Genomic DNA, 12029 nt, shown 5'->3' with positions numbered 1-12029 from the left:
GCATTAATATCTTCATCAGTAGATTATGATTTAATTTTTTTTATGATCTTTATATACATCTGTAGAATATTTTGAATTCTGCTTGGAAAATTGAAATTGTGAAGCATTGTTTATTGTGATGCTTAGGTAGTCATATGTTATCATTTATATTGATACAGTATTTTTCATGGGTTAAAGGTTTGTTTATATATAAGGAACAAGTATATGTTCATTTAGCTTGCTTTAACTCAGGATCATGCACATGTCCTTGTGTAATTCTGTATCTTTATACTCTTGTTGATTAAATAAAGTCAAAATATTTTCAATGGGTGTCTTGATGGTGTGAGCTGAAATAGGGTTTATTTTGGGTTATTAACTTTGTTGACACCATTGTGATGATAATGAGGAATAAGTAGAAAGGATTATAATATTCTCTATATAGTTACTCTATTATGAGGTACATGATAATCATATCTGAAATGTTGCTTTATCCAAGATCTTATTAGAAATGATTAATGTTTTTGGAACTGAACTCCATTTGTATGTTACAATTATTTGCATGCTTATGAATATTGTTGTAAGCCATAAGATCATTGGTTAAATATGCTTTACAATTTTTAACCTATATCATTTTTTTAGGTCTGTAATCGTAGGCAAGGTAATATGACTTGAAAGCTGAATATATGAAGATATGTGCTGGGCTATTTGGGCCTATATTTGTCTTTCATCTGTTGGAATAAGTCATGATATGGAGCTTAACAAATTTAGCAAAGGCTGAGAGAGAGAGAGAGAGAGAGAGAGAGAGATTGACTGGGGTTTCTTTGGAGAGAGAGAGAGATTGACTGGGGTTTCTTTGGAGAGAGAGAGAGAGAGAGAGAGAGAGAGAGAGAGAGAGAGAGAGAGAGAGATTTGGTTTGCGATTGACTGGGGTTTCTTTGGAGCGTTTGTCTGCATGAATGGGGATTAAGAAGAGGGTCTCTACTACATCCCCTTGTGCTAATCTCAGAGCTGCATATCATGATTGCTTCAACAGGTAGGTTTAGTTCCTGTTATTTTCTTTATTTATTTGCTTTTTACTTGTCATTTCTAACTCTTCCTTTCTTTCCGTGTTCATTTCCTCATCTTGATAACCATAATATTATCAAAGTAATGATTATTTGCGAGATGGGTTTCTTGTTTAATGGCAGGTGGTACTCGGAGAAATTCTCAAAGGGTCAATGGGACAAGGAAGAATGCGTTTCCGAGTGGGACAAATACAGGGCCTGCCTTAACGTATGCTCTTTAAATCTCCATTTTTTTATGAGAGATTATTGATGATTCTATTGAATTCAAAGCATTTCAATAAATTGGAGTTGGGTCCTTATTAATTTGATGAAACCCAGCTGAAATAATCTGGTAATTGCAAGTTGATTAGATTAGATTCTTTTTCAAGGAGAAAGAGAACTTTAGGTCTCTGGCTTTGTTTTCTTGAGAGTCCAGGGCAAGTGATGTGCACCAGGGGTGGTGAAAATAGAGCATTTTTAATGGCATTCCCCTTTTGGGGAGTTCATTGGGAAGTGGGAACACAAAAGAAAATTCCAACTTGGATTGAGAAAGTTTGTTGACTGGCTTCTCTTTTGAAGCTTTCTGGCTTTCAAAGAATGGGAAATGAGTTTGACTTTAATTGTCTTTGTGAAAAAAAAAAAAAAACTGAGAAGTGAAGGAGAATGCAATGGGAATTAACAAATTGATGGAACATTGGTCGAGCTGACTGAAACAAAACCGAAATAGCTGAAATTTTGACCAATTTAATTTTTTTTTCAAGTCTAGTGCAATTCTTTTCTGCTTTCATAGAATCCAAAACATTTCGCCTGAAACGACATGTTTCAGACCGAAAAATTGTACGATGTTCACACTCCGTGGAATGTGAACGAACTTAGGAGACATCTTCCCACTTAAGAAAATCTAAAATGAAGATTGCAAGCCTCCATGAACTAAAACTTGATTTTGATGCAAAGGTGATCACATTCGATGAATCACCTTCCACCCAAAGATTCCTAAAGAGCCCTACAGTGAAAGTTCATAATTCATAATTCGATGAATCACCTCAACCCCCCCCCCCCCCTCCTCGAGCCAAACCAAAAAAGAAGAAAAAAAAAGCTGGCAGATCGTCAATGGAGCAGCCTTTGAAGTTTCATCTTGATGCGATTGGGAGGTGGAGGGTACCCATGTGAACTTAATTATCTGCGTAGGGACTCTCCCCACAAAGTGCTCACTGCAATTCCTAAGGATGCTTTCAAATGGATAGGCTTAGAACTCTTTTCTAATCAATGCCAACTACCATCGAAGGTTTGATATTCTAGTCGGCTAGTAGGCATAGAAGATAGAACCATCTTCAATTGTTTTTTCATTTCTTTCATTCTATACATCCCCCAAAACGGCAAATTAGGCCATGGACCACAGTTTCCTCCCCATAGGGCCTAGATGACAGCATCACCAACCTCCCAATAGGCAATAGCTTCCCCATCGAGTTTGAATGAATCCACTCCAGCCCAAACCACTTGTGGACTTTTTTCGGCCAGATGAAGGCACAACTCCTTTCTAGTGAATAAATAGATGGTTTGCCGTCTCTTCTTCCCTGCAGATGATGCACCTGTTAGTCATATGGGATTTCCTTTGTTTCAGCATGTCTAACATACTTATTTTCTACAACACCATTCTCCAAACAAACACTTGTACCCTGCTCGGGACTTGCATATCCCACACCACCTTCCATGGAAAGGATGTGACCTTATGGGGGATGAGGAACCCAAATAATGATCTGATCGAGAAATCATCCCTTGCGTCTGGGCCGCGTAATCTTTCAACCATGAGAACCTGAGATCCCAAACACTCTTCAAGAGCGCAAGATAGATTAATTGGACATATAAAGTCAGTTTCTTTAAGATTCCTATAATTGTCCCACCCCCAAACTAGAACCACCTTGTCATAGCATTCATAAAATTTTGCATTTCTATACATATCTAATGCCGTAAATTGGTATCAAAGAAGACAAAAACTATGCAAACAATGATACCAAGAAGACGATCAGGTAGAAGGGAAAGAAATAGGGTACGCCTTAATATTTTCAATAGAAAACAAAGCAGTATCCAAAATATCCATAATATATTTAAAATAAAATGATTAATCTGCCCATATTAGTTGACACTAAAAAAACAGTCCACTTCTAGCTATCAAAACCATATCAAGCACAACTTGTTTTACACCAAATTTGAACCATGAGTAGTTAACTAGATGATGATCCTCCTTGCCATGTTTCAACTAATATGCTCAAATGTGGGGTCCACAATAGTCATATGAAGTTAGGTCAGATTTTGGGGCTGCACCTAAGTTGTATATTTCGTTTTCGTTTCGGCCGAAACGGGCCGAAATTTCGATTTCAGTCCGGAAACCGGAACGAAATCTGGTCGGAATTCGTTTCGTTCTGGATTTCGTTCCGTTTCGACCGAAATTGTCTGAAAAGGCAGAAAAATTAAAAAAAATACGGGAATGCCATTATAGCAGTTGGGACTGTTTTTGGACCATTCTACGCTCATTTTATGACTATTTATGACCGTTTTATAGCCGTTGGAAGGGTATTTTCTGTCTTTTCGCATCCACAAGCATTCACACTACTATATATACCCCATTAACCATTGCTTTTCCACGCTCTTCTCTTTTACCCTTATCTTACAAACTTCATTTACACACTTTCCCACCAACTAAGATCTACTCTAATCTTCTTTTAAGCTCTTCAAGCTTCTCTAATTTTCTAACAATTTATGATTTTTTTGCATTTTTTTCATTTTTTTTAACTATTTTTTAAAAACAAAATTCCCTCTGGTAAACAGAACGAAAAGTTTTGACTGAAACACGGAACAGAATGGCCGAAACACAAAAGCGTACTGTTATGGTCGCCAAAAAGAAACGGCGAAACGGATTTTACAACTTTGGGCTGCACATAAATAAACCTCCTTTTTCTCTTCTTTTTGCTGTGTATTATTTGCATTCTTCTTGCTTGCCGTGTATGATATTGTATATCAGTCCCTCCTCCTTTGGAAGAACTCCTCCTTGATACGCTTAGATAGCGAAGAATGTCTTTTAAAGTAAAGGTGTTGTCAATATCCAAGTGCACAGGTCGCTTCATCCCCAACCCCTTGATCTACTACCTAAAACCATAGATCTAAGCTCCTAATCCCTGGTTCTACAATCCCAAACCATTGATTTATGTCCCCATACCACAGGTCTACAACACTTAATGTTAGAACTAAAACCACCCTTTATATATATATATGTATATATATATATATATATATATATATATATATATATATATATATATATATTGTTAGAGGAGAAAGAAGATGAGAGAAAAATGAGTTAGGGTTTCTCCCCTTCACTCAAGTATTTATATTAAAGAGGAAGAAGGAAAAAGACTTCTATGCCCTTATGGCACTACATCCACACATACATATATCCAACACTCCCCCTCAAGCTGGAATGTATATATTACACATTCCTAGCTTGTTACAAATATCAAGAAACTTAGCTTTGGTCAATGGTTTGGTGAAGGTGTCAGCTAGTTGTTCGGTAGATCTAGTGAACGTACTACGCAACATACCTTGCTGGATCCTGTGTCTAATGAAGTGGCAGTCCACGTCAATATGTTTGGTACGCTCATGAAACACTTGATTGTTTGCAATATAGATAGCTGCCTTGTTGTCACAATCAATGTTTTGAAAATCAGAATTGTATCGTCAATCGTAAGAGGGGTCGAATCGTAAATCGTAAGATCTTTTCAGATTTATATATAAAAATCAGAAAAAATAATAAAAAATAGGAAAAATTATAAATAAGAATAAAAAGAGTAATTATCAATTTTCCATTCAAAACCTTTAAAATAAATAACATGAAATGCTTGATAACAACTTAACCGATTGTCATAATTAAAATTAATTAACCATTCATTACCAAAATGGCAAAATCCATTCATTCTCTCTATAAAGATCTTAAAAAGACAAAAAAAACTTTAAAGTCTCACACATGAACCACAAAACAAAATATGAAACATATCATGATTGTATAAAATATAGATCGTGGATGTCGTCGATCCCATTCACATCCTCATCATCATTTTTGTCATCGGCATCAGTAGTTCCTCCCTCAACATTAACATCCTCATCTCCATCATCTGTGTTGGAAGCAGAGCCAACTTCTTCTTCTTCATCTTGCAATTGGCGCTTGTCCTTCCTTTTGTTGAGGTTTCTAACGCTTGTTACATTTACAAGAATGAATATAAAAAAATCATGTGTTTATTACTAAGAAAAGAAATTACAAATAGCTTACGTCTTTTTTTTTGTTGAGGAGCATGGCTGGAGCCAGCGCCCGTCTCATTTCGTGCAGCTTCTTCCACAAAACATTCACCCATATCCAGCCAAGTCGTGTCTTCTGGAAGCACATGTCTATCTTTTTCCGTTATCCACTCATCGTCCGAGTCCATGTCAGATAATGAAATAGGATCAAATCCTTTGTTGTCCCTCCTCTTTGTATTGTGAGCTAAAAGTTGAAGATTGTATTTGACAAATACAAGTGCATTCAACCTCTTTTGTTCGAGTCGGTTTCTTCTTTTTGAATCTATCTAAAATAAAAAAAGTTAATAATAAAAATTAAAGGGATACAAATAAAAAGATAATGAATAAAAAAAGTAGACTTGTTAACGTTTACCTGCTCAAATATGCTCCAGTTGCGCTCGCAACCGCTAGCACTACACGTCAGGCTTTTAATTCGAATTGCAAATGTTTGCAACTTGGGACATTCATCTCCAAAGGTCCCGCCATAAACCTATTTTTCCAAAAAATAATTATGATAAGTTCTGAATACATAAGATAAGAATTCAATTAAAATTTTTAGTTAAAGAATTTACGTGGTCGCTATTCTTTCCTCATTAACTATGCCATTTCCTGTTCAAAGAGACCCTCTGCTTTTTTGAACTTATCAATTTGGTTACCAATTAACACCCTCTCTTTTGAACTTGGAACCATTCTTTCTAAGCAATCCAATAGCCCCACTTTAATTTCAATGTCCACGTCATTCGAGGTCTCATACTGAAACCGCGGATTTGAAAAGTAACCTGCTGCGTGCAAGGGCCTATGAAGTTGCCTGTCTCAACGTTCATCAATGATATTCCAAATTTGCTCATATTTCTTCTTTATGTTGCCCAAATTTTTTGCAATGGCCTCTTTGGCTCGGTCCATAGCCTCATAAATGTACCCCATGGCAAGCCTTTCATCAGAATCCATTAAGCGTTGGACTTTCACCAAAGGGGATGTGTATTTCAAACAATGATACATACTAGGCCAAAATGTGGAATTGCCCAACACAATTCTGCGTCTTGATCCCATCGGCTTTTTTGCCAATCATCTGCGGCAAACATCTGCATCAAGCCCGCCTTTCTCTCTCTTAGACTCTTCAATGTCAGGAAGCACGTTGTAAAACGTGTCACAGCTGGCCTTGTCAATTCCCCATTCGTATGTTTACGCATTAGATTCAAAACCCAACTATGATTGTAAATGTACACTGTGATCATCCTGGCCTTTGCGATGGTCTCTGCATGGGTTGATAATTTTTCAATATCTTCAAGTATCAAATCTATGTAATGAGCGGCACAAGGAGACCAGAATAATTTTTTCCTCTTCTCCATCAACAACTCCCCTGCTCTCACATATGCAGCCGCATTATCCGTGATAACTTGGACTACGTTTTCCTCTCCCACTTCTTCCACAACCAAGTCAAGTAGAGCAAACAAGTTATCTGCATTTTTTGAGATATCAGAAGTATCTACTGATCTAAAAAAAACTGTCCCTTTTGGATTATTCACCAAGAAATTCGTAATGGATCTATTCACCCCATCCGTCCAACCATCTGACATAAGCGTGCAACCCGTCTTCTTCCACTCTTTCTTATATTCTTCCATCATAGACTCTATGTTCTCCACTTCTCTTTTGAGGAAGGAATGTATTCCTCATCTCATGGTAACTTGGGACTTTTAATCCATGTTGAAAATGGCTTATGGATTTAACCATGACGTCAACAAACGGGTATTTAACAAGGTTGAAAGACAATGCATTCGAGTAAAAGAACCTTGCTATGTTTTGGCAAACTTTATCCCTATCCTCCTTTTTCCAAATTTGATTGATAGTTGCTTGCTTGCCGTTTTTTTTGCCCCCCTTCACCACAAAATCATCCGTTTTCCTCTTCCCTCTAGCAACACCTGCATCCTCTATTTCCTCTCTATCTTGATAATAGAAGTCCGGCCGCCCTACTTCATACTTTGCATCATCTTTTTTCTCCTTCTCTTCATTTTCCTTCAATAGTAACTTAAATTTATCAACTTCATCCGGATTTTGTGTACAAGCAGCTACATTCTGTTTTGCATGTCCCAAATAATGTTTCAATCTAAATACACCTCCAGAATACTCTTTCCCACAATAATTACATCGTAATCTTATGTTGTTATTGAGAACGACCGCCGTACAATGCTCCCATGTCACATCCACCTCTCTAACCTTTTTTATACCACACTTCAAACTTCTCAAGGAAATACAAACTTGAAACTTGTAAATTCAATGCCTGAAATAAAAATCAGATGACAAAAAGAATGATGATACATGACACATTAAAGTTAAAGGAAAAATAGCCCCACATTAAAGCAATCCAATATCAACAGATTATTTGGCCCGAAATTAAACATAAATTTGGGTCTGATTATCAGTTTTGGACACGAAATCAATTCTCAAAATCCAAAACAAACATAGCCTAAACAATAAGTTACAAAAATGATGATTTTAAACTCAAAATTAATGCTATGTATGTTTGGATTTTGAGAACAGATTGAGAGTCCATAACAGATTATTTTGCCCTAAATTAAACGTAAATTTGGGTCTGATAATCAGTTTTGGACTCGAAATTAGTTCTCAAAATCCAAAACAAACAAAGGCCATTCCAGTAAAAAAAAACAGAGCCTAAGGGGTCAGCCAACCCTATTTGTTTTGGATTTTAAGAACTGATTGGAGTCCAATCGGTTCTCAAAATCTAAAACAAAAGGTGCTGTAATCAGAAATAGTAACATCTAAAAACATACACTAAAAAGTCTAACATAAACTAACTGGGCATGTAATCAGAAACTAAACAAGAAAAAATGAATTTGAGAACCAATTTTGAGCTCAAATGATTTTTACTATTGACTAAAGAGAAGAAGATTTTGATAACTGACATGATTTTGAAGATTTTGCCAATCAATTGTGAGCTTAGTTATAAATTCCGTTCCGGTCGCCGTTCCGTTTTGGCTACCGGAACGGAACGTTCCGGTATTCCGGCCGTTTCGTTCGGCGTTCCGGTCGAAACTTTCCGTTATGTAAAATACACTCCCCAACAACCATAAATGAATTTATGTAATTTTTTGGATTTTTTTTTTTTATTTCGAATTTTTTGGAAAAAGACGAAAAATGCCCTCCCAACAACTATAAAACGGTCATAAAACGAGGGCAAATCTGTAAAAAAACAGTCCCAACAGCTATAATGGCATTTCTGTAATTTTTTGGATTTTTTTACTATTTTATTTCGAATTTTTTGGAAAAAGACGAAAAATGCCCTCCCAACAACTATAAAACGGTCATAAAACGAGGGTAAATCTGTAAAATACACTCTCCAACGGCCTTAATGGCATTTTTGTAATTTTTTTGAATTTTTTTTGAATTTTTTCGAATTTTTTTGAAATTTTCAGCATTTCCGGCCGGAATAGTGAATTCCGGCCATTCAGGCCGGAATTCCGCCGGAACGGACCGGAATTCCGACCGGAACGGAAAATATGCCCATTCCGTTCCGGAATCCGGTCCGGAACCGGAATTCCGGTCCGTTCCGGCCGGAACGGAACGGAATTTATATCTAAGATTGTGAGTCAAAATTGAATATTAGACTCAAAATTAAGGCTCTGTTTGTGTTGGATTTTGAGAACAGATTGTGAGTCCACAACATATTATTTGACCCAAATTTAAAAGTCAATTTGGCTCTAATAATCAGTTTTGGACTCGAAATCAGTTCTCAATATCCAAAAAAACAGAGCCTAAGGCCCTGTTTGGATTGCAGCTCAAGTATTATCCAAAAAAAAACAGAGCCTCAGCCATCCCTATTTATTTTCGATTTTAAGAACTGATTGGAGTCCAATCGGTTCTCAAAATCCAAAACAAACAGCGCTGAGTTGCTGCCCAGTTGAGGAGACAAAAGGAAAAAATAAAAAGAAGGGAAAGGAAGAGGAGATGAAGACCGAATGAGGAGGAGGAGAGGAGGGGGAGAAAAAACTAAAAATAAACTTACTTGGATGGTGGAAAACTCTTCTTCTCTTCTTCTTCTTCCTCTTTTGCTTCTCCTATTCTTCTTTTGTTGTTCTTGCTTGGAGGGTGGAAAATCGGAGAAGAAACCCAAGATTTTGCAGCGTCGGAAACCCTAAAACGAATTTTGTGGTTTTGGGTTCTATCGCAACCCTAAAGAAAGAAAAACCGAGTAGATAGAGAGAGAGAATGTCGTAAGAGACTAAGAGAATACATATTTAGTCTTTTCCTGGGTGGTGGGGCCCACTTTTAATTAAAATAACACAAGTGAAATTGAATTGTGTGATTCAAGACTGAATCGTACGATTTTTCACAAAAACGATTCGGGATTGCGAATTGGATCGTCAACTGTACGATTCAAATCGCAAATCGTCCGATTTTCTCAACATTGGTCATAATACAACTTTGCAGGAGAAGATGAAGGAAACCCATTCTCAGAGAGAAGAGAGCGTAGCCAAATGAGCTCACTACAAGTGTGAGACATAGCCCTGTATTCTGTTTCAGCACTTGACTTAGACAAGCCATTTTGTTTCTTGCTACGCCAGGACATAAGGTTTCCCCCAACAAATGTGCAATATCCGGTAGTAGATCGTCTGTCAACTGGAGAGCCAGCCCAATCGGGATCACAAAAGGCTTCTAGCTTCATGTGACTATGTTTCTTGAAAAGTAGCCCTTTTCTTGGAGCACTTTTCAAGTAGCGAAGTATGTGCACCACAGCCGCCCAGTGAGAAGTGCGAGGATCACTCATGAATTGGCTGACTACTCCCACAGCATAAGAAATATCAGGACGAGAGTGACAGTAAGGTATATCAGCTTCCCAACAAGTCTCCTATATCTGCTGGGATCTGCTAATAAGTCCCCCTCTTCTGGAAGAAGTTTTGTATTTGGTTCCATGTGAGTATTGGCAGGTTTGATCCCCAATGGTCTAGTCTCATCCAGAAGATCCAACACATATTTTCGCTGAGATAGAGAAATATTTGTACCTGAATAAGACACTTCAACCCTAAGAAGTATCGAAGGCAACCAAGATTCTTTGTAGAGAACTGTTTATGAAGGAACTTCTTCAATAATTGTATGCCACAAGAGTCACTCCCAATAATGATAATGTCGTCTACATAGACTATGAGAATGACATACTCAGTATCAGACTTGAGGCTAAACACAGAGTGGTCTACCTCACATTGCTTCATCCCATATCCTATGAGAGAATCACTGAACTTGCCAAACTAAGCAAGGGGGGATTATTTGAGGCCATATAATGATTGCAAAGACGACATACTGAGGTGGTCAACTCCCCTGAGCAACATACCCTGGAGGTTGCTCCATATACACCTCCTCAACCAAATTCCTTGGAGGAATGCATTCTTGACATCAAGCTGGTGAAGGGGCTACCCATAGTTGACTGCCAATGATATAAGAACATCCACAGATGGGATTTTGGCAATATGGGAGAAAGTCTCAGTATAATCAATCCCATAAGTCTGAGTGTATCCTTTTGCAACCAAGCGCGCTTTGAGGCGCTTAACTGTCCCATCAAGAAGGTATTTGATGGCATAGATCCATCGGCATCCAACAGGTTGAACTCCAGGAGGAGGAGGAACTAGATCCCAAGTATGATTCGCTTGAAGGGCGCTCATTTCATCATCCATAGCAGCATGCCACCCGGGGTGTGCCAGACCTTCCTGCAAGGATTTAGGCAAGGAGACAGAAGACAAGGAAGACACAAAGCTACGAAATGTAGGTGAAAGATGATCATAAGATACATACGAAGATATAGGATGAGCAGTAATATGTGAGCGTGTACGGGAGGCAATAGGAGAATCTAGAGGAGGACCTGAGGGAGACAATACCTGGGAAGCGGGCGCCGGGATCTCAGGCTCCGGCGAGACTGGCACAGGGAAAGCTGGGGGTGGTCGAGAACGGGATCTGTACTGATAGAACCGCACGGGGCCGGGAGCTTTAGGAGGAGCTGGTGGGGAAGCAGTGGGGGCCGGCATGGGTGTAGGAAGAGAGGGGAACCGACCAGGGAGAACTGGAAGAGGAAGTGGAACCGGAGAGACTGTTGGAGTAGTAGTAGGACTAGCAAAATACGGAACAGACTCGAAGAAGGTAACATTGGCGGAGACAAAACACCGATGAAGACGAGGGCTGTAACATCTGTAGCCTTTTTGGGTACATGAGTAACTCAGAAAGACACACCGTTCATCCCGGGGGTCCAATTTGTCCACACCTAGACCTAGCTTGTGGACAAAACACAGAACCAAACACACGGGGGGTAAGAGGAAATGGTTCACCTTGAGGGTGAAGGACCTGAAAAGGGGATTGATTGCCTAATACTGACGAGGGAAGACAGTTAGCGAGGAAGCAGGACGTAAGAATGACATCACTCCAATATACCTCGGGAACATGCATCTGAGCGAGAAGAGTACGGGTCATGTCAAGAAGAGAGCGCAACTTCCTCTCAGCAACATCATTTTGCTGAGAGGTGTATGCACACGAAGACTGATGATGAAGAATTCTGTGAGTGGCTGAAACCCGCTCGAAGAGGAAAAATACTCTCGAGCATTAATCTGTCCATAAACACTTAAGAGGGAAATCATATTGGGTAGTAATTTCAGCATAAAAGGTGCGAAAGATAGTAAATAC

At 38.5% G+C, this 12029-nt stretch overlaps 1 protein-coding gene across 2 annotated transcripts in view; it reads left to right on the top strand.

Annotated features, from left to right (window-relative positions):
- The first annotated feature begins 612 nt into the window (after positions 1-612).
- Positions 613-12029, top strand: part of LOC143887071 (protein phosphatase) — a 29845-nt gene continuing 18428 nt past the window's right edge. Inside the window, exons 1-3 of one of the 2 annotated variants that reach the window (XM_077391180.1) lie at positions 619-817; positions 866-1012; positions 1167-1251. In XM_077391180.1, the coding sequence (XP_077247295.1) occupies positions 936-1012; positions 1167-1251 (162 nt within the window). In that variant the 5' untranslated portion in view covers positions 619-817; positions 866-935. Of the gene's footprint in view, positions 1013-1166; positions 1252-12029 lie in introns of both variants that reach the window. The other variant, XM_077391178.1, reaches the window with a different exon arrangement.

This window comes from Tasmannia lanceolata, unplaced genomic scaffold, assembly GCF_043159265.1.
Source record: "Tasmannia lanceolata isolate RefF3 unplaced genomic scaffold, GAP_Taslan_0.1 ptg000012l, whole genome shotgun sequence".
Taxonomy (NCBI): domain Eukaryota; kingdom Viridiplantae; phylum Streptophyta; class Magnoliopsida; order Canellales; family Winteraceae; genus Tasmannia; species Tasmannia lanceolata.
This window is presented reverse-complemented; position numbering and strand designations above follow the sequence as displayed.